Source organism: Cucurbita pepo, chromosome LG08, assembly GCF_002806865.2.
Source record: "Cucurbita pepo subsp. pepo cultivar mu-cu-16 chromosome LG08, ASM280686v2, whole genome shotgun sequence".
Lineage (NCBI taxonomy): Eukaryota > Viridiplantae > Streptophyta > Magnoliopsida > Cucurbitales > Cucurbitaceae > Cucurbita > Cucurbita pepo.
The window spans coordinates 6,704,253-6,724,623 of record NC_036645.1 but is presented as its reverse complement, the minus strand read 5'-3'; the positions used below and the strand labels follow the sequence as shown (position 1 = coordinate 6,724,623).

The following is a 20,371-nucleotide window of genomic DNA, read 5'->3' as shown; positions in this document are numbered from 1 at the left end:
AACCTAGCCTCTTGGGGAAACCCAAAACAAAGCCATGAGAGCTTAGTGCATGTACTTTCATTTGTGGAGAAAATAAAAAATTTAGTTCGTTTATTTTGATTTAAAATAGTTTAGTATTTATAACAATTTAGAATTAAACTTTAATATGTAACCACTCCTGATATTTTCCAAATTTATTTTTAGGACGACATTTACAATAACAACATCTAAATTCAAACTTAATATTTTCATATTGTGTAATGCTAGGAGGTTCTCTAGCCCACCTACCCATGTATATGGATGATGAGACTATCAGCTACATGTACATGTGAGATACCATTTAGTTGGAGAGGGGGACAAAACATTCATTTCTAAGGGGTGGAAACCTCTCCCTAGCGTTTAAAACTGTGAGGCAAATGATATTTAATGAGCCAAAACAGACAAGACAATATCTATTCTGTATATGAATCAGCTCATTGCTAGATAAAAATCCAAGTGTTAGATGAACACGACTCTCCACAATAGTATGATATTGTCCACTTTGAGCATAAAGCTCTCCTGACTTTGCTTTGGGCTTTCCCAAAAACCCTAATGAAGATAGTATTCATTGATTATAAACTCATGATCATTCTCTAAATTAGCATACGTCAAACTTTCATCATCCAACACCAAGAACAACAAAAACATTTAGAAAAATCCAACACGAGCAAGAGGAGAAATGCATAATTGTCTAGAACTTCCTAACCAAGACTCCATTAGTTCTATACAAGTGCGTAAATACCAAAATAGATGTGTAATCATTGAATCAAGTAGGAAAACCTAATTCATTAATTCAAATAATTTCACAAAAACTATGTGATCGCTAAAATAGAATCATACATTTGTGAATGCTTTATCATACATAATGCTAATGGAAATCAGTCAGAGATTACAAATTCTGTTTCCCAACATCCCCCTTAATCCTAATCAAACATGCTTCAGTCTGCATATCTCATGTGACAAAGAGCAAAAGGGCCTAATATAAAGAGATTTTACAGCTTTCTTGTAAAAATAGGCTGATGGTAAAATTTAATCCTGAAACTTATGCACTTGGATTCAACATTAATAAGCATGCAAGTAATAATTAAGAAACTTGGTGAACTTGTAAATAGCTTTTTATACCACAAATACATACAATTACCGAACGGATTGCTTCTTTTGTTCCTCGCCTCGCCATCAACGATGAAGATCCTGAACCTCTTTCTTTGAAATCTGTAGAATTACAGGGTTTTAAAAGAGACATAATAATGACTGTCTTCTTTAGCCCGAAAAGAATCGCCTCCACGACTGCCATGGCAAAAAACCACCTGCCAAACCTATAAATGTCAAGAGGGGAGAAGAAGAAGTTTACTGACATACTACTCTGTTAGGAACCACGACTCTCTACAATGGTATGATATTGTCCACTTTGAGAATAAACTCTCTTGGCTTTACTTTTGGTTTTCTCAATATGCCTCATACCAATGAAGATGATATTCCTTTACTTACAAACCCATAATCAATCCCTTAATTAGTCGGGGTGGGACTCCTCTCCTAACAATCCTCAACATACTCTACTTGTTAAAGACCTACGCCCCAACCTAGAGTAGCTAGGTGGGGAAGTAAAATTAATCCTTGTTCATACATGGGCTTCTCACGTATGAAATGAACCACTTCGAATAGGTTCATTGCTCCAGCCCAGAATACGATTAATCCGGCATGGCCTACATGAGCCCCAGTAGTTTACCGGCATTCTAGCTTAAAATTTGGTTGTTATTGTTTATTTCCCCATAAAATTTAGTCTATTTGTGTTTTTTTCCCCCATAAATTTGGTTGTTCTTGTTTAAACATTTTCAATCTAGTTTAAAATTGGTTCATGATAAGCTTGCTATATTCCATTAGGCCAATAAATAAGATAAGAAAAACCAAAATTTCTGCCAAAAGTTTAGGGGAATTTTGATAAAACCGAGCCAAATTTGTTCGAGGTGGCTTACTATCAAACAATATTAACATTCTCTCAAGCAAATGATAGAGTTAAAAGATATTAAAGTCTAAGAGACTAAATTCAGCAACAGAATTATCACTATATCCTGAAAATGTTCATAGAAACACTTCAAAAACATCGAACAAAAATACTCAGATATGGAAGAACAAATACCGCATTCAGGGCAACGGAAGTAGTCTTTGTCCATCAAAACAAGCCCCGAACCACCACATTCTTTACATCTCTTCTGAGCCACCTGCCATTTTCATTCCCAAAGCTAAGAAAAAGAACCAAAAAAACAAGACAAAACACAAGTAATTCCAAATCCCTAAACTCACAATCCTCTTGCTGAACTCGATTCCGGCCACGACGAACGGGGTCACTCCAGCTACAACCAAAATCGCCATCCATCAACCAGATTTAGATAAAAACAATCAAACATGAAAATCATTGATTCATATTACCAATCGCTCCCACGACAATCTGCCAAGTGATTTCAACCTGAGTGGGATCGGCTGCTGCTGCTGCAAGCGAAGCGCCATCAATGGCCGCAAACGTGGGCGTTCGTCTCCGCTTATTGAGCGAATTTGAACGCAGATTGAGGGGGAAAGGAGAAACAGGACGAGGGCTGGTATTGGCTGTGGGAGGGAATCGGAAGGGAGAGGTAGAAATTGGGAGCAAGGCTTCCATGGTTCGGTTGGAGAAAGGAGGGAAAATTAAGGGAATAAAAGAGGAAATAGTTTGTTGATTTGTTTGGGACACGTTGCATTTACCAGACAACCACCAACTTCACCTGTGGTGTCAAGCCCGCCCTCCTATTACCCGACACTTATCAAAAATTATTTATTCACGAAGGGGTTTGCTACCTCATCCATTCACAAAGGGGTTCGTCATCGATCTCCGCAACATATTGCGAGATTATGAGATCAAGCACGGGCAGCAATCACAGGCTACTCGACTTCTGCGTTCAACATAGACTTCACAAAAGGGTTCGACATTAATCATCACAACATATTTCCAGATCATGAGAAAGAATATTATTGTCTATTTCCAACCTCTTTCACAACAAAACAATGGGATGTAAACACGGGCAACAACTACAGGCTGCACGACTTCTAGAGGTTTAGGGTCCTGATCTACCTCATCCATTCACCAAAGGGTTCGACATCGATCTTTTCAACATATTTCCAGATTATGAGAAAGAATATTAGTCTATTTCCGACCTTTATCACAAGGAAACAATGGGAGCAATGGGATGCAAACATAGGCAGCAATTACCTCATCCATTCACAAGGGGTCCGAAATCCATTTCCACAACATATTTTCAGATCATAAGAAAGAATATCCATTTCCACACATTTTGAACGCAGTTCCATTCAACAAATAAGATTAGAAACAATAAATATTAACTCATCGACTTATTCATTGCATGAAGATTCNCTCCAATCAAAAAAAAAAAAAAAAAAAAAAAAACACTTCAAAATCCTATCTTTCTATCCCTAAGCACCAAAATTGGTTCTTTTGTAACCTGAAATTATTCTGAGAAATAAGAAACCTTAGAATCTTCATGCGTGATAACTATGTTCATACATAAGCTGTCATGATTGAACTGGTAGCGAAGAAGATTACTGTCGTGAATGAATGAAACGAATGAATGAAACGAATGAATGAATGAATGAAATGAAATGAATGAGAAACAGCAGTTCTTTTTATGCTTCCTTCCTTCCTTCCTTCTGTAAGTAAAGCTGGTTTGATAATCCTACGTGAGTGTGTGAATGTGTCACTTCCATCCTACATGCTACTTCCTGTTGGAGATTCAAATGGGCTCTCTGGTAGATTATATCCTTCACTGCCATCATCAACAACAACAAACAAACCTCAAGATTCTTAGCCACTTCCCATGAAAATCTATGCTTTTTTTGTTCTTTTTTTGTACCTTTCAAGGTCGATGACAAGGTGATTCCAGTCGGCCTCGGCTGGCTTATTATTATGACCACTAGAGCCGGCACCGGCACCAGCACTGGCACTGGCACTGGCAACAGCACCAGCACCGGCACTGCCGGCGCCAGTTTTCAGAGCATCCAACAGATTGTCTAACCTTTCTGCAATTGGGAAACTGAAATGATCTGCACATGTGAAACTGAAATGTTAACGAGAGGAATTCGAAGGAGTTGGTTTCAAACAGAAAGCTAACCAACCTTCTGGAACATCGAGTTGCTTCATCTGATAGCTGAAGTATGGCTGATTCATTACAGATTTAACCATTAAATTCATCTCTGAAAGCCTCCTTTCAACTTCGTATGCCTGCTGTTGCTGTTGTTGTTGCTGCTGCTGCTGTTGTTGCTGCTGCTGCTGCTGTTGTTGCTGCTGTTGTTCGATCCTGAGGCTGAACATTCTGGAGTCCTCATAGCCTGAATCATTGAATATAAACCAGACATCCAACAAATAGGAAATGAGAACGTGGGTATCCGATTCGGTTCTGAACACTTACTTGAGTGAAGCTGCTCAGTTTCGAGACTGTTGTTATAGTGTGAAGCATAATATAGCTTTTGCTGTTCTATTTTCTCTTGGTTCCTCCTGAATCAAAATAAGAATCAAAACAAGTAGTTCAAGCCAATCTGGTCGGACTAAACAAACAAAGTATTAACCTGTCCAGCTTCGACTTTTCTCTGTAAGGCTTCACGAGAACCCGAGCCCCGCAAATTAAATGCTCATTGTCCTGTGACAAGATTAGATTCACAGTTTCGATATTGTAAAAGGTCACAAACCCAAACATCCTTTTTTGTTGGCATGGGATCCTTACATCTTCAACCAATCCATACTGGTCACTACACACAAGATATGTGCAACAGTTAGAAGCCAAGAGAATGCCAATAAATTGTATCAAGGGAAGGTCTAAACCAGGCATTTACCTGAAGTAATCAGAAACATCATCTTCAGTGAAGTTGCTGTCAGCTGGAAATGTCAGATATATCTGTCGTGCGCTGCTAACGATTGGACCATGTGGACCATGGTCATTCTTCTCAGCTCGATGATCTATGAATCTTGGAGCATCTTCTGCCAAAATGACTGCATGCTGCCCATGAGGCCTGAATGACATTCAAACCAAAGTTCAGCATATAGATACCTCACTAAAATCAGAAGCTTGATTTGGTATCTTAAAACTAAAACTGATACCGACCTGTCGATCACCTGAATGCTTTTCAATCGAGTGAGAAGCTTCGTCAAGCTAAAGCCTGATTTACCATGCCTCTGACTCTCAGTCAGGTATCCTTCTGCTTGAAGAACTTTTCCATAATTTTCATAGTAAATCATTGGCAGTGAAGCAATTGAAATAGGATTACCCCTCCTTGATTTAAGAAGCTCAACGATTTCAAACTCCAACTTCTCAAGTGAACCAGGCCGAAAAACATGATCTTCATTGACAGAATTTCCATTATACACCTGAGAAACGCTCTCGAATATGGGGTTAGTATGGAGATACCTACAACCATATCCATGCTTGCAATATCCTTTGTTGTAGTAGTGGCATATCTTCGGATGATACTCAGGCATAGTCGAGTAATGGCGGGCAGTAGTCCTAGTACTCAAGTTGTTGACAAGTCCAGCATGATCAACATAGCTACAATCATAGCCAGAGAGGCCAGAGTTTGGTGGTTCAACATGATCATCTAAACTATAGAACTGAGCTGGATTTTGGAGTTCATACATAGAATCAGTGTAGCTCAATGTTATGAAATCGGGAGTAGGTTTGTCAGTCAGCTGTTGGGGAGTTGAAGGGGAAGATGGAAAGAGCCTGTTTCGGGACAAGGCAAAAGGAACGAAACCCCCCGTGGGAAGGGACGTGGACTGGGGCGGGGATGGGGGCGGGGGCGAGGGCAAGGCCAGGGGCGTCTCTGCAGTCAACATAGAGAGTGGCATCGATCTAAGAGCTATTAAATGCAGCTCAGTCTTGACTAAGTGAACAACTTGAAGCATATAGTGGTCAGGCCCTAACGCCAAACGAGCCATTTCTTGATCACCATGATCATGAAGAAGTAAAAAACCAATGATCTTCCTAACATTCTCAGGATCTATTCTACTGATCCGATTGTGTACGATTCTCGTGCACTCGGAAAACTCCGAAAATTCCATATGCATTTGGACACTATAATCAAACATAACAATGCAAGTGAATTCATCATACTTCAACCAAACATAACAACATGAAGGAATCCAAGAACCCTAACTTATCAAAATCAAGAAAAAAGAACAACCATTACAAATTCAGAGAAAAAACAAATTCCACTTGTTCTTCTTCTTCATCTTCATCAATGCACTATTCTCTCAACAAAACCTTCAGTTTTTGAAGAAAAAAAAAACGAAAAATAGAAAGAATTTTAAGAAATCCATTTCAAGAAACACGTAGATTACGAATTTAAGCAAAAATGAACTCAGGTTTAGATGAAGAAATCTTCAAAGATGATCATATTTCTTTCAGACTAACAAATTTTCTAGAATCAAGGCAAGAAAAAACAGAAGAAAATCCACGAAACAAACCAAACCAATCAATAAATTCATGAAAAAGAACAGAAATCAAATGATCGAAATCCACTTACAGCTTTTTTTGCATTTTCTTTCGAATGAAGCCAGCTTGAATCTGGAAATTTCATCGTGCTTTGCTTTCGTTTTATACTCGGAACTACAGCCAGGTCTTCCAAATTCAGTGAATTCAGCCAACAACTTTTGCTTGAATGTCGAACTGCAGAGTAACTGAAATGAGATTTTTTCTTTTTTTACAAAGAAGACTCAATTACAGATATACCCTTTAAACAAAAATCTGAAATCAATAATTTAAAAAATAAATAAATTCGGAAAAATTAAGAAACTCCAACAAAACCACACATTATTGTTCGTGGTCTCATGTTTTTTCTTTTTTTAAATAAAAAAATTAAGTTTAAATTAGAGGGGTAAAATGGGGATAATGAAAATGTTGAAGTTAGAGGGAGAGAAAGAGTAGGAAGGTGGGCTATTCAAAAGGCTTGAAGGGAGGGAATTTTGAAGTCTAAAATCTTTTAGAAATAAAATATCTTTTTTATTTATTTATTTATGAATAATTATTAAATTTTTTTTTTTTTTTCTTTTACTAGCCATGGCTTGACCAAACTTTTGACTCTAATACCGAGCCGTCAAGTCCGGGACCCACAAATCGAATCTCATATTTCATTAAGACAATCATTTATATAATCTTAATTGACAAACTAATGAGTGAATTGGCCCTAATAACTTTAGAGTCCGAGAATTTATGTGTATTTGAATTATAGGGGCTAGTAACCGATGATATGGTCGTATTAGTAATCAAGAAAGTTGTTCCAAAGGCATCTCTAGAAAGATTAGAAGTGATCACTGAATCGAGAGAATGGTGTGATGGGTCGAAACATCAAAGGCCCAAACATAAAAGAAAAATAAAACAAAATTCGACCTTTGGAATGGGAGGAAATATATCCGTTGGGGGATCACAAAGATCACTCATCAGTCATCAACAAACCATTTAAATCTCACTCCAAGAACATCCCTTCAAACGCTCTAACAAAATCCTAATCTCGACTTCTCCGATCGTCACTGATGGCCGAAGCCAAAGATTCGGGTGCCTACGTAGTCGAAATCCTAGACGAACAAGATAACCAAAATCGGAATCAAAACCTTATGATCTCTGTAATCCAAGAGCATCCATTGAGCCAAATTTCAGAAAGCTCAGGCCATCTATTGCTCTTAAAACTCTGGCAGCGAGACGAGCATTTGTTCGGCCTCCGAATCGGTCAACGAGAGACCAAATTGGAGTGTCTCAAGCAACAAATCTTCCAACTTTGCTGCTACTTCTTCCTCTTCAATGTCCTGTCTCTGACCCTGATGTTCACTTCCTATAATCCCAATGTGTGTCACAAATGGTGGGGTCCGGCGGTGTCGGTGGCGGCGACGTCGGTCGTGTTTGTGATGGCGGTGCAGGTGAAATTGTGGGGGTATTGGAAGGCAGCAGGGGAGTTGCAGAGGGAGAGGATGAAAGGGTGTTGTTTTAATTTGTGTAAAGAGCCTCAGAGTGTGGGGAAGAGGATGAAGAGCTCGAGTGTGGAGATTAAATGGCGGCCTCTTACTTGCCTCTCAAGGAATTTCATTACTATTTCTCTTCTTTGCTTTTCAGGCCTTGTTTTTGCTGCTTCCAAGTTCATTCTTTGTGGCTTTTAGTAAGGGAAACGCTCCGTTTTTGCATAATAATCGTTGCTCGTCGTATGTACGGCTTGGAGGGAGATCTTTCATGGGGTATTTCTGTTTAGGTGCAGGTCGTCCGCATCTTCTCACAGACATGTCTATTTCACCCGGCCACTCTCTAAGATAGTGCCCAGATCGTTACACCTTTCGTGCGGATTGAAACTTAGATGACAAGAAGTTTCGATACCTTAGAACCGTTAATTACAAATTATGAGTCTGAAGAGTGTGTTGTAAATTAACACTTGATCGTTGGAATTGCCCATATGCAACTTTGTTGCTAATGATGTTTTTTTTCTCAAATTTACACCGTTTATTTTACCATAAAAAGTCAACATTGAGCGTTAAGCACGTACTCTCGATAAAGATTGAATTCCTAGCTTTATAAAGTAGAAAAAAAAACACATTAATGGCAAACATTATTGAACTTGGATAAGATAGATGTTCCTAGGAGGCTTTCTTTTATGTAGTTTAGATAGAGTCAAAACTCACCGCTAGTAAATGTTGTCTTCTTCGGGCTTTTCTTTTCGAGTTTCACTCAAGGTTTTTAAAACGCACACTAGGAAGTGTTTTCCACACTATTCTTATAAACAATGTTTTGTTTCATTCTCCAACCAATGTGAGGTCTTACAATTCACTCCCTTCAGAACATAGTGTTCTCGCTAGCACTCATTCCCCTCTCCAGTCGATGTGGGATCTCACAATCCACCCCCCTACGAGCCCCAGCATCCTTGCGGTGTCCACCCAAGGCTCAGCATCCTTGTTGGCACACCACCTAGTGTCCACCCAAGGCTCAGCATCTTTGCTGGCACACCGCCTGATGTCTGGCTCTGATACCATTTGTAACAACTCAAACCCACCACTAGCAATTGTCCTCTTTGAGCTTTCCCTTTCAAACGTTTATAAAACGTGTCTATTAGGTAAAGGTTTCCACATCCTTCTAAAGAATGTTTCGTTCCCCTCTCCAACCGACGTGGGATCTCATCTAGAGTCAATCTCCAATCAATAATAATAAGGTAGATAAAAGACCCCAATGCAAGTAAGCATCATTTTCAGATCACAAAAGTACTTTGAACCTTTCATCGCTAGCTCAAATGATTGTTTTTCAGATCACAAAAACAAAAGTACTTTGAACCTTCCAAGCGAAAAGAAGGAAAATCCTGAGTAACATAGCATACAAATGGAATTCAATACTAATACTAACCAGAAAAGAAGGAAATAAAGATAAGTTGATCCATGGTAGAATTCTATGGAGAATCTTAGTCGATCCATTTCTCATGCACTTTCAAACCCAAAGATCCTAAAAATACCTGCAATAACAAAATAAAGATAACACTTGTGAAGTCTTGAAACTAAAACCTAGGAGGAATGCATTGAATTAAAAAGATCAGTGGGGTATATCGACGCATAGATAACTTGCCTTCATCAGCCTGGTACTTATTCTTGTCATCCCCAGCATATGCAAGCAAATTGTGCTTTGGATTCCACTCCACACTATTCATAGCAGCCCGACAAGGAATCTGATGAACCGTTCGTCCCGATTGAACACTCGACTGTACGCAAAAGAAAAACACCGTTTCATGAACCAGTTTTGCCACTAATCCTCAAGGAAGGGGGGATTCTACGCCTTCATAGAACGGATATTTAAAGAAAGGAGAGGCGCTAGAATGCTTACTATATCAATGAACAAGTCCTCACTAGCAGAAGCAATGTATTCTCCTGTGTGGTTGAAACTTATAGTTCGGACAGGCCATCTAAGGAAGTAAAAGAAGTGACATGAAAATACATTCTTCAGTGTTCAAAAAAGTCGCTACATAATGCAGTGTCGTAACCCAAGCCACAAAGCTCCCGATGTGTTTCGATTGACAGGATAGAAATGGATTGAGACAAGAAGAAAACAAAATCATTGTATAAACCAAACAAAAAACTTACTCGAGTTTTGTAAATGTTCGCACGCAGAGCATCTGAGAGATATCCCATAGGCTAACTAATGAATCAGCACTTCCAACTGCAAAATACCTATGATGCAACAAGGAATTAATTTATCTTTCCCCATGGCTAATTGCAGAAGCAATTTTCTAAACGATCGAAACAAGCAATTGAAAGAATGAAACCGACGATCTTTCTAATAGAAGAAATCATGACTGCATATTGCATGTGAAAGTTGTACACAGTTCTTTTATCGTGGAAGATACGCTTAAGGTCAACTTTGAATCTCACCCTCCAACCGGGTCAATTGCGATGCAGTAACAACCAGCTGTGTGAGCCATAAGAGTTTCAATAGGTCGAAGTGACGGGTATGCTAGTACTTCAACGGTACCTGAGCACAAGAAGTAGACATGAAAATTTATTCAATAGAGTGAAATTAACAAAATCTCCTCAGTCGTGGCATGAAAAGAAAGGGTCATAGCTGCAGATCATCACCATTTCCAGTTGTCAGGAAAAACATTTCCCCAGTCATGTTCCAAGCAATTTCGTTCACCTGGAAAAGATAATAGAAAATTATGTCAATATAGATAATCAAAGTAAAACAAACATGTCTGCCAATAGCAAAAGAGAAGGAAAAAAAAAACGAACTGAAACTGGAAAGAAAGGCGGTAGATACGAAAGGGTTGATATAATTAGAATCTACTACATTTCAAGAGTATTGAGAAAGCTTAAGGGTTATTTAGAAAGCTCCCTATACGCACTAGGATATCAAACTCAAGCTAGGCACGTCTTCTCCCTTCACATAAGACTTGGCATATACTACTATAAATTCCCACCTGTACTAGTTACTAATTAACCCGACAAATGGTCCATATTACATCACACTATTACAAGAACAGAGCAAAAACAGCCTCTAATACAATTGGACTTACAATTTTAAAGGTAAGAAGACGATCATCAACATGTCAAAGCAGTCATATGCATGCTATTATGTCCTGTTGTGATTTGTTCAATTTCTTAATACACAATCCTCTTTTTAAGTTGTCATAAATGACCAATGCTCGAGTCATTGTTGTTGATTGTAACATAAACGTTACCTCGTAATTGAACTTGCGCTTGTGAACTGGCTTAAACTTCCTAACATCCAGTATAGTGAGTTCATCATCCTGCAAAATGACAAATCTAAATTAGTCAAGTAGTTGCACAGGGATATAAACACCTTGCAGTGTACATTAAAGCAATAACAAATCTAAATTGGTTTTATGATGCACAAATTTCACTCTAGAACATACCCTATTCCCAACAGCTATGTGCGTCCCATCAGGCTTGTAGGTGATGTTTATATTCTCCCCACTCAGCTCAGCTTGCTGTGAGCATTTCCCATCTATGGAACAGAATCAGAAATTATGAGCCATATTCTAAACATCAATTACATCAGTTACTTCACAAATCTCAGTTTCAAACACTTACTACGAGCATCCCATAGTCGAACAGTCTTGTCACCAGAGGCGGTTGCTATAAGATCAGAATGTTTAGGATCCCAACATAGCTGATCTACACTATCAGTATGCCCTTTCAACTCGACATCCTTAACCTTACCCTGAAGCAAACATCATCTGACATGATTGAAATGATTTGTTCAGGGTTGAAAGTAAATAGATACAAACAAGACAACACTAAACCCTGTGGTGGAACAGCACCATAGCAAAATCATAGAATTCATTCAAAACAGGTCTTGGGAGGTAGCAAACGCAACACACTCTCACGAGTATACACGACGAGAGAACTAAGCAAATTGCACTCCGCTTTTTCCAGAACTTAAAAATAAGGAAAATGAAAGAGCTTATGAAACACTAATTAGTCTACTAATACAATTACTATCGAAGCTTTCCCAAACTTAACTAGTCTACTAATACAATTCGGAGCCAAGAAGGATCATTCTCTCTCCTTTTTATAGAACTCAAGGATACGGTCGAACAACATATAGAACATATCCCGTTCCATGAAGATCATTAGCTTATTCTATTTCCTTAATAACTAAATATCTTGTTATCCCTCGAAATTGGCCTTGTAGTGGGCAAAACCTCGAAGGTAGGCCATGAGCATGGAGCTCACATACCCAGTTTATGTGCATATATCTATATACACACAAATATATACAAATATTAATGTTCTTTCCATAACTTCATTCACATAATCAACTATAGGAAATGCAGCTAAACTTTATCAGCCTAGAAAAGTTGAGCAAGAGATAGGAAATGTTAGCATTCGTGCTAGGTAGTAGAAACTCCAAAACATTACCTGGGAAACAGATAAATGTGTATATGTTATCATATCAGGCGTAGGAAAAGAAAACCCATAAGGAGAACAGAATAGAAGAATTCAATATAACACTTAAGCTCGAATCAACTCGAATCAACTACTTACAGTACCCAAAACAAAAAAAGGAAGGAAAAAAAAAAACCCTATTCAATCAATTTGAGAACAAGATTCAAGAGTCCACAACAGAAACAATGAATTGGGAAGACCCTAGAACAAAAAAAAAAAACAAGTGTGATAGAAGGCATACATGTCCATGAGGCTCAATATGCCAAACTCGAGCAGTTTGATCGACAGAACCGGAAGCAAGCTTCATACCAGTGCAATTCCATGCCACAGAATGTACCTTTCGCAGTTACAAGAAAAGATGAATTTAAGATCAAAACGAAAAATGAAATCGCCACAGAGAACAACAGCACGAAGGAAGCGATTTGATAAAAACCTTCTTCTTGTGACCTTGATACTCTCTGCTGTAAAGATTCTTAAAAGCCGGCGTCGATTCCTCCATGTCCGCCTGGAATTCAACGAGTTCCAATCCGGCGATTATAGGGATTTTTGTTCCATGCGAACATCCACTTTTTATTTGGGGGATTAATTCAAGAATTCAATACTCAATTTTAATATTAAAAAAATAATAATTAGAACTCTTAAGAAATCATAAATAATTATATCAATTAAAAAAAATTTATCCGATCATTTCTTCTATAAATTTCAATCGAAAGTTATAGACGTGTAATGCTCGTAACATAAAAAATAGACGTCAGTAATTGCGTTTGATCAGTAAAGAACGAAATGAAATAATTGATTTGGAAGTTGAGTAAATTAGGTTAGCACGTGCTGACGTTGAGCACGAGTATACACCAAAAACAAGCCAAGTAGTATTTTTGAGTGTTCCAAAGTACATTGACGGGATTTTTTTTTTCAAAAAACCGTGAAAAAACATGTTCATATATTAAAAGTTGAAGGAATAATCAAATGAAATAATATAACAAGACAAATTCAAGAGCGTTCAAATGAAACACTGTGAAAAGTGTATGCAAATGTAAAGATAAAGCTGCATAGGAATGCAATAGCGGTATTATAAACTACGATGTCAATTTGTCGTTCGTTAAAGGAAGAAGACAAGGTTATTAGGCTCGACCCCCTTCTAAAAAAACTCGATCTTTTTACTACGATGAGGTTCTTCTAAGTATGATCATGCTTGATGAATTACGAGTGGTGTTCTTGCGAATAGTCAGATAGCTTAATCTCATCGATTTTATCTTTATTTTTGCGACCAAATATAAAAATATATTAAAATAAATAATAAATAAACAAAATAAACATTTTAAGACAAATGGTAATTTTTAAAATTAAATTAAAATTTCGATGGTTAGAGTCAAAAAAAAATTATGAATTAAAAAAAATGTCTAATAAGTTTTTAAACTTTTAATTATAAATTTTAAATTTAAAAAAAAAAAAAAAAATTGAATACACGTGGATCATGTCTTGCATTGCTCCGATTTTCTCCAAAAGATTGGGAATATAATATACAATAATCTGCAAAAGGCCATTTATCTGTCAAGGTTTCTCATCTGGTGGCGTTCACTTCTCACGTGTCAACCGACGCCTCCGCCACCGCCACCGCCACCGCCCACATCCGAAGTCATCTCTGGCCGATTGAGCTAAGTATCAATCCCATCCAAATACCCGAAACCCCCAAATCATTTCCCCCATTTATGCAATGGAATATCATAATTTGACGAATTTGGCTCTCAACCCTCTTCACTGCCTTTAGCATAGACTCCAAATTTGTTCTTATTTTTCAATTTGCCGATGGCTACGTTGCTGAAGAAAGTATGGGAATCGGTGTCCACCCGCTCCGTATTGAGCTTGGAGATGTCGTCTAGTGATCATCGGGGATTTGATGAGTCGTCGTTGGGTGAATTCGATCGGATTCCGATGGATATTCTGATGAACATACTTAAATTAAGTGGCCCCAAAAGCGCGGCAAAGATGGGTATGCTTTGTAAGTCTTGGAGATCTCTTGTTTCTGATAATGGGCTTTGGGTTTTTTTCCTTCAAAACCAGTTGGTGGAGCCTTGGGATTCTATTTTGTTTGGAGAAACTAAGTTGGCTTTGGGGTACCCTCTTGAGTAAGTTTGGATATCTCTTCTCCCCTTGTGTCTTGTGGTTGTTCTTGGTGTAATTACCTTGTTTTTTATGATTATGAGTATGATTCTACTGGGAAAATGAATGTAATGTTGGTTGTTGTGGTGTGTTATTAGAAGGTGTCACCATGTGTTTGTGTTTGCAGATCATTCTCTAGTCAGGTGATGCCATTGTCATTCATGGAAGTATATAGCAAACGGGTTGCGGTACCGGGCTCTGTTATAATTGATGGTGAGTTTTCTGTTCTTCAGATGGGTTTATTATAGTGCACCGTAATTGATTCGTTTTCTTAAGAAAGTTCGGTTTATTTTCATGATATTGTGAGATCTCATATTGATGAGAGGGGGAATGAGTGTCAGTCAGGACGTTGGGCCTTAAAGGGGGTGGATTGTGAGATCCAACATTGGTTGGAGGGGGGAACGAGGGCCAGCGAGGATGTTGGGCCCTGAAGGGGGCGAATTGTGAGATCCCACATCGATTGGAGAGGGGAACGAGTGCCAACGAGGACGCTGAGCCCTGAATGGGGTGGATTGTGAGGTCCCACATTGATTGGAGAGGGAAACGAGTGCCAGCGAGGATGCTAGTCTTGAAGGGGGTGGATTGTGAGATCAATGTATCCCACCTCGATGGGAGAAAGGAATGAGTTCTAGCGATGACACTGGGCCCTGAAGGGGGTGGATTGTGAGATCCCACATCGATTGGAGAGGGGAACGAGTGCCAGCGAGGATGCTGGGCCCTGAAGGGGGTGGATTATGAGATCCCACCACGGTTGGAGAGGGGACCGAGGGGAACGAGTGCCAACGAGAATGCTGGGCCTCAAAGGGGGTGAATTCTGAGATCCCACATCGGTTGGAGAGAGGAACGAGTGCCAGCGACGCTAGGCCCTGAAGGGGGTAGATTGTGAGATCCCACATCGGTTGGAGAGAGGAAAGAGTGCCAGCAACGCTAGCCCTGAAGGGGGTGGATTGTGAGATCCCACGTCGGTTGGAGAGGGGAAAAAGTGCCAGCAAGGATGCTGGGCCTTAAAGGGGGTGGATTGTGAGATCCCATATCGGTTGGAGAGGGGAATGAAGCATTCTTTATAAGGCTCTGGAAACCTCTTCCTGACGTGTTTTAAAAACCTTGAGGAAAAGCCCGAAAGGGAAAGCCCAAACATGACAATATCTGTTAGCAAAAAAAAGAAAAACGTGATTTCTATGGATATGTTGCCTTCCACATAGCCTTAATCAAAGATTTCTCCAACATACTATTACTGTAAGATAAACATACGAACATACACTAATTGTTCGTAAAGGTTGACGTCTTCTTGATGTCCTCTTCAAATTTTGAAGTTGTAGAATTGGATGTTAAGCCACTCTTACTATCTCGTGTTTGTTCTTGAGAAGGTGGCTCTGGCTATTGCAAGTTCGGTTGGAGCAAATACGATTGTCCCTCGGGGCGTTCTGCAACATTTTTGGTATGTCGTCGGTCTTGTTTATTTCAAAGCCCGACCATTTCGAATATCGCCCATAGCTGCTAAACATGTTTAATTGCTAGCCTTCTATTAAGTCCAATCATCATTGGAATCTTTTGTTTTGTCTACAGGAATTTGGGAACATCGAATCTCCCTTGTATTCTCGACTTCGACACTTTTTTGCTACTATTTACGGCAGGCCTGTCCTTCTCTTTTTCTTTTCTTTAGCTAATAATTTACACACTCCCTCTCACTGAACGCCCGTTGCATCTAATCTTAGGATGCGAGTTAAAACGTCTCTCCATCCAGTCGTAGTGTCGGTGCCTCTCTGCCATTATGACGGTCAGCTTCTTATTCTAACTAAGCAATTGTTATGGTGCTTTTCGAGATACACGTCCATGATTCTTTTCTTCTTCAGATACCGAATCTGCCAAAGCTTCAAGACAGCAGCTCAAAGAGGCCATCCATTCAGTGTTATTTGACATGAACGTCCCTTCTGTTTGTGCCGTTAATCAGGTTTTTTGCTTCGGATATATCCTTTTCTTTACTCTTTTCCTTCTCGCCTTTTCGCTTTTTTAACGACTGTTATGAGTACAAGTCAATATAAGAAGTCCTTTATATCTATTTATATGTACTTTTCTTTCGTTCTCCACTCCGTCTCCCTAGTGGGTTGCTTAGGTTTGAAGGAAAGAGATCGAGAACTTTCGTCACTGTCATTGTCTATAATTACATGCACTTTCTACTTTTTCATGTGTAGGCAACACTAGCTTTGTATGCTGCAAGAAGAACGTCGGGAATTGTTGTTAATATCGGGTTCCAGGTTACTTCAATCGTCCCAAGTAAGCTAACGTATTTTTTATGATCTTTCAACTTTAAGCTAACGTGTATTAATCAAGCGGTTTGAAGAAGCTAATCTTAATGGCTCACATATATTCGAACCCCTCTTTGTAGGCTTAGGGACTTCTCGTCACTAAGGCCTCGAGGCTATTCCTTCCTTTTTTGTTGAATATATTGACTAAGTTTCTTGTAGAAAGAAAAACGTCATATCATTATGACGTCCCTAAATTAATAAGGAACTAAAAAGACCGAGTGTGCGAAAACCAGCTCTTGGATCTACCCAACTAAAACCGCCGCCACAACTGGGATGTTGTTGGCTTGTAGATTAGGCCATGCTATTGCAAGGAACGAAACCGCTTGTGCCGTTGCTTTGTCCAAAAAAGCGCTGGCGTATTGGCTTGTTTGTATGCTGACTGGAAGGTGGAACGGCTAAAGGAAATGTTGGGATCACACACATGGGTCGTTAAAACAGAGAGGAAATTGTGTGGACTGGAGCCTGTCGGAGACGAAGGAGACATCGTGGAAGCTTGTCGGCGACAGGGTAAGCCACTGGCGACGTGAAAACGAAGAACGAGGATGATGGTGTTGTGGGTGTGTGGGCAGCGAGGTTAACGGACAGAGAGGAAAAGAGTGAGGTTGAAGAGCACCAATAGGCAGCTGAAGCACATCATTGTTGTCTGAATCGGGAAACGCCTTATGATACTAACTGGACCGAGCCTCAAGAAACGAACGGAAAACTAGTTTTAGGAATTTTTACTTTCTGATAAATTATGCAACTAATCGACCTGCTGCATCGAAACAAAATTTTCATGTTTTCTTATTCTTTTCGTAAACTTTTGTAGTTTTACATGGAAAAGTAATGCGGAAAGTTGGGGTCGAAGTCGTGGGACTTGGAGCTTTAAAGCTTACAGGCCACCTTCGAGAGCTGATGCAACAGAATAATATACGTTTCGAATCAATGTACACCGTTCGAGCATTGAAAGAGGTACGTTAAAGCTTTCGTTTCTGAGATTTATGTCGATTAACCATTTCAATTTTCACGAAATAGATGTACAAAAAACATCTCCAATGGGACATGAGAGTAGTTAAAATAGGATTTTAAGCTAGAAAACGTATCCCGATGGGAACATTGTTCGTGTCTACGAAATATATCCTTTCTAAGTGTTCGATTATACGTTGCATCACATCATTCTTTTAAAGAAAAAATATGGGAATATGGAGTGAGAGATCACGGGCAAAGGCACGAGGATGGTATCTAATGTTCGTTAATTTTTAACGCAGAATCTGTGTTATGTTGCTCAAGACTACGAAGCCGAGTTCTCTAAAGATACTCGAGCATCCTATGAAGCTAATGGGGAAGGTTGGTTTACTCTTTCCAAAGAGCGGTTTCAAACCGGAGAGCTCTTATTTCGACCGAGTATGGCAGGAGTGTAAGTCCGACCTCAGCCTTTTAGACAACATTCTTTGTTAAATGTTGTGTTTTTTTACTTTTGTACCTATCCGTTTGCGACTTTTTTACTTGAAAAGTCCACAATCGTTCAACGGCATTGGACGCCATTTTCTTTAAAAAGATTACACATTTAAACGCTCGAATTTAGTTAACGAAATTTTAGCAGATCTTTAACCCAAAACATTTTCGTTCGAAACACTGATATGTTATTCGTTCGTGTCAGGCGAGCAATGGGGCTGCACGAGGCTGTGGCACTTTGTGTGGACCATTGCCATGCTGCAGAACTAACATGTGATGATTCATGGTTCAAGACTGTGGTTTTGTCGGGCGGCAGTGCTTGTCTTCCAGGACTCGCAGGTTCGAATGGGCCGACTCTATTAGCTACGTGTCTTATTTTTCATCATCGTCTCCGAACTTTTAAAAGTGTCTCTGAACTAACTCTCCTACATGTCATACAACTGTTCTGGTTCAGAAAGGTTGCAGAAGGAACTGTATGGGCTTCTTCCTTCATCCATATCCAATGGTCTCAGAGTCATTCCTCCACCATATGGTGCAGACACAGCTTGGTTTGGAGCGAGGCTTATTAGCAATGTAAGTTTATCGGTCTCGTTTTTTCATTACGAAGAATCTTTGAAGGTCGTTTCCCGTTTTTCTTTCCGAAGACTGCTTGTTTATGTCTCTGAAAACGTTTCGATCGTTTTCTACTTCAAATCACTATTCACGAATCTATGGCAACTTCACAAACCACGGTAGTTTGATAATCAAATGTAGTATGGTCAAATGGTTGTTCGATAAGCATAATCGAGATGGGATACAAGCTTTGGTCGTTATAGAAGTGTAGGACACTCATTCAACCAAACTAGAGGGAATTGGAGAAAACCTCTTAAAATAGTTATGAAACATTGTCCGTCGTGGCCATCGACTTCACGATAATCCTCTCCCCGGTAAGGAATACTTCATTTCCCTCTCCAACTGATGTGGAATCTCCGGGTCCAACATCCTCGTGGGCGGTAGTGTCTAGCTCTGATACCATTGTAATAGCTCAAGCCCATTACTAGCAAATATTATCCTCTTTGGCCCTCGGCCTCACGGTTTTAAAATGCGTCTTACTAGGAGAGGTTTCCATACCCACCCTTATAAGGAATACTCCATTCCACTCTCGAACTGATGTGAGATCTCACAATCCACCCTCTTGGGGTCCAACGTCCTTGTTGGCACACCACCTGGTGTCTAGCTCTATACCGTTTGTAACAGCCCAAGTCCACCGTTAGCAGATATTGTCCGCTTTAGCCTTCGACTTCACGATTTTTATACGTGTCTACTAGGGAGAGATTTTCACATCCGAATTTCACACACATTTCACTGTGTGCTGTATTTTGCTCATGATGATGAACAAAATATATTGTAAAAAGAGAATTATAAGGGCGAAGAGCTTAACAAAAATGATGTTTTAACCCTGTTTTTATAAGATTATTAACGGTTCATGTTGTTACACAGCTAAGTACCTTCCCCGATCATTGGTGCATTACCAAGAAGCAATTTCGAAAGTCCAAACTCAACCTCATCTGGTGATTACTCTTCATCTCGGCTTGGTTGTTCGATATTGAACGTAGATGCCATCATTCGAGTCTTGAGCTTGCTCGAGATATCTCAAAAATAAAAAAGGTAGCATCCTTGAATATAAATTACTTCGTCAATACCTGAAATATATTATGCTAATAAATTAAATACGAACTAGGAGTATAATAAAATATCGCTTAGTTTACGTGACGATACCAAAAGGATAGCTTCAAAATAAACATTATATAGACATTCTTCATCACTTGTATCATTCATCTTCTTTTTATTCATATCTTTTCTCTTGTATTGTAAAATAATAGTGAAAAAGAAAAATTTACATTTTTTTTAATCAATCATATGACTTTATTATGAATGATTCAAATACACGAACTAAAGTTCGTGATTGAACTTATTAAGCGTAAGTTTGGACTTGTCTCGGGTTACTCTC

At 39.2% G+C, this 20,371-nt stretch overlaps 5 protein-coding genes across 7 annotated transcripts; 2 read left to right on the top strand and 3 right to left on the bottom strand.

Annotated features, from left to right (window-relative positions):
• Nucleotides 1-789: 789 nt before the first annotated feature.
• Nucleotides 790-3,422, bottom strand: LOC111800877. Of its 2 annotated transcripts, none has more exons than XM_023684779.1 (4): nucleotides 2,446-3,422; nucleotides 2,320-2,369; nucleotides 2,156-2,237; nucleotides 790-1,334 (listed from the first exon to the last, which is right to left on the bottom strand). In XM_023684779.1, the coding sequence occupies exons 1-4, from the start codon at nucleotides 2,669-2,671 to the stop codon at nucleotides 1,279-1,281; spliced, it is 414 nt and encodes a 137-aa protein (XP_023540547.1). In that variant the 5' UTR covers nucleotides 2,672-3,422; the 3' UTR covers nucleotides 790-1,278. The 2 variants fall into 2 exon arrangements, with proteins under 2 accessions (XP_023540547.1, XP_023540549.1); XM_023684781.1 differs by having other exon boundaries at nucleotides 838-1,325; nucleotides 2,446-3,420.
• A 7-nt stretch (nucleotides 3,423-3,429) lies between these two features.
• LOC111800812 (zinc finger CCCH domain-containing protein 18-like) lies at nucleotides 3,430-6,737 on the bottom strand. The gene is made up of 8 exons (XM_023684667.1): nucleotides 6,580-6,737; nucleotides 5,163-6,128; nucleotides 4,894-5,070; nucleotides 4,630-4,809; nucleotides 4,473-4,558; nucleotides 4,180-4,392; nucleotides 3,918-4,107; nucleotides 3,430-3,830 (listed from the first exon to the last, which is right to left on the bottom strand). Exons 1-8 carry the CDS (start codon nucleotides 6,591-6,593, stop codon nucleotides 3,773-3,775), a joined length of 1,884 nt encoding a protein of 627 aa, XP_023540435.1. The 5' UTR covers nucleotides 6,594-6,737; the 3' UTR covers nucleotides 3,430-3,772.
• Nucleotides 6,738-7,585: 848 nt separating this feature from the next.
• On the top strand, nucleotides 7,586-8,203 carry LOC111800147. Its single transcript, XM_023683736.1, has one exon. The coding sequence runs from the start codon at nucleotides 7,586-7,588 to the stop codon at nucleotides 8,201-8,203; it is 618 nt and encodes a 205-aa protein (XP_023539504.1).
• A 1,076-nt stretch (nucleotides 8,204-9,279) lies between these two features.
• Nucleotides 9,280-13,074, bottom strand: LOC111800847 (THO complex subunit 3). Its single transcript, XM_023684727.1, has 11 exons — nucleotides 12,915-13,074; nucleotides 12,723-12,818; nucleotides 11,624-11,753; nucleotides 11,446-11,537; nucleotides 11,251-11,319; nucleotides 10,649-10,706; nucleotides 10,445-10,544; nucleotides 10,157-10,243; nucleotides 9,900-9,978; nucleotides 9,645-9,777; nucleotides 9,280-9,534 (listed from the first exon to the last, which is right to left on the bottom strand). The coding sequence occupies exons 1-11, from the start codon at nucleotides 12,978-12,980 to the stop codon at nucleotides 9,500-9,502; spliced, it is 945 nt and encodes a 314-aa protein (XP_023540495.1). The 5' UTR covers nucleotides 12,981-13,074; the 3' UTR covers nucleotides 9,280-9,499.
• Nucleotides 13,075-14,043: 969 nt separating this feature from the next.
• Nucleotides 14,044-20,209, top strand: LOC111800824 (actin-related protein 8-like). Of its 2 annotated transcripts, none has more exons than XM_023684692.1 (12): nucleotides 14,044-14,607; nucleotides 14,769-14,854; nucleotides 16,009-16,079; nucleotides 16,208-16,275; nucleotides 16,357-16,418; nucleotides 16,495-16,592; nucleotides 16,834-16,915; nucleotides 17,756-17,898; nucleotides 18,195-18,343; nucleotides 18,587-18,720; nucleotides 18,836-18,954; nucleotides 19,861-20,209. In XM_023684692.1, the coding sequence occupies exons 1-12, from the start codon at nucleotides 14,288-14,290 to the stop codon at nucleotides 19,933-19,935; spliced, it is 1,407 nt and encodes a 468-aa protein (XP_023540460.1). In that variant the 5' UTR covers nucleotides 14,044-14,287; the 3' UTR covers nucleotides 19,936-20,209. The 2 variants fall into 2 exon arrangements, with proteins under 2 accessions (XP_023540460.1, XP_023540461.1); XM_023684693.1 differs by having other exon boundaries at nucleotides 18,840-18,954; nucleotides 19,861-19,981.
• Nucleotides 20,210-20,371: the final 162 nt, after the last annotated feature.

Excerpts from the sequence above, each read along its gene's own strand:
- LOC111800147 (XM_023683736.1), top strand. The coding sequence starts at position 7,586 with ATGGCCGAAGCCAAAGATTCGGGTGCCTACGTAGTCGAAATCCTAGAC.
- LOC111800877 (XM_023684779.1), bottom strand. The coding sequence starts at position 2,671 with ATGGAAGCCTTGCTCCCAATTTCTACCTCTCCCTTCCGATTCCCTCCC. Across the intron at positions 2,238-2,319 it reads TCGAGTTCAGCAAGAGGATT|GTGGCTCAGAAGAGATGTAA; the intron begins GTGAGTTTAGGG and ends TGAAAATGGCAG. Across the intron at positions 1,335-2,155 it reads CTTCCGTTGCCCTGAATGCG|GTTTGGCAGGTGGTTTTTTG; the intron begins GTATTTGTTCTT and ends TGACATTTATAG.
- LOC111800824 (XM_023684692.1), top strand. The coding sequence starts at position 14,288 with ATGGCTACGTTGCTGAAGAAAGTATGGGAATCGGTGTCCACCCGCTCC. Across the intron at positions 16,080-16,207 it reads GGCGTTCTGCAACATTTTTG|GAATTTGGGAACATCGAATC; the intron begins GTATGTCGTCGG and ends TTTTGTCTACAG. Across the intron at positions 16,916-17,755 it reads GGTTACTTCAATCGTCCCAA|TTTTACATGGAAAAGTAATG; the intron begins GTAAGCTAACGT and ends AAACTTTTGTAG.
- LOC111800847 (XM_023684727.1), bottom strand. The coding sequence starts at position 12,980 with ATGGAGGAATCGACGCCGGCTTTTAAGAATCTTTACAGCAGAGAGTAT. Across the intron at positions 10,545-10,648 it reads TTTCCTGACAACTGGAAATG|GTACCGTTGAAGTACTAGCA; the intron begins GTGATGATCTGC and ends TCTTGTGCTCAG. Across the intron at positions 10,244-10,444 it reads GCAATTGACCCGGTTGGAGG|GTATTTTGCAGTTGGAAGTG; the intron begins GTGAGATTCAAA and ends GTTGCATCATAG.
- LOC111800812 (XM_023684667.1), bottom strand. Across the intron at positions 5,071-5,162 it reads AGCATTCAGGTGATCGACAG|GCCTCATGGGCAGCATGCAG; the intron begins GTCGGTATCAGT and ends AATGTCATTCAG. Across the intron at positions 4,108-4,179 it reads GCAACTCGATGTTCCAGAAG|ATCATTTCAGTTTCCCAATT; the intron begins GTTGGTTAGCTT and ends TCACATGTGCAG.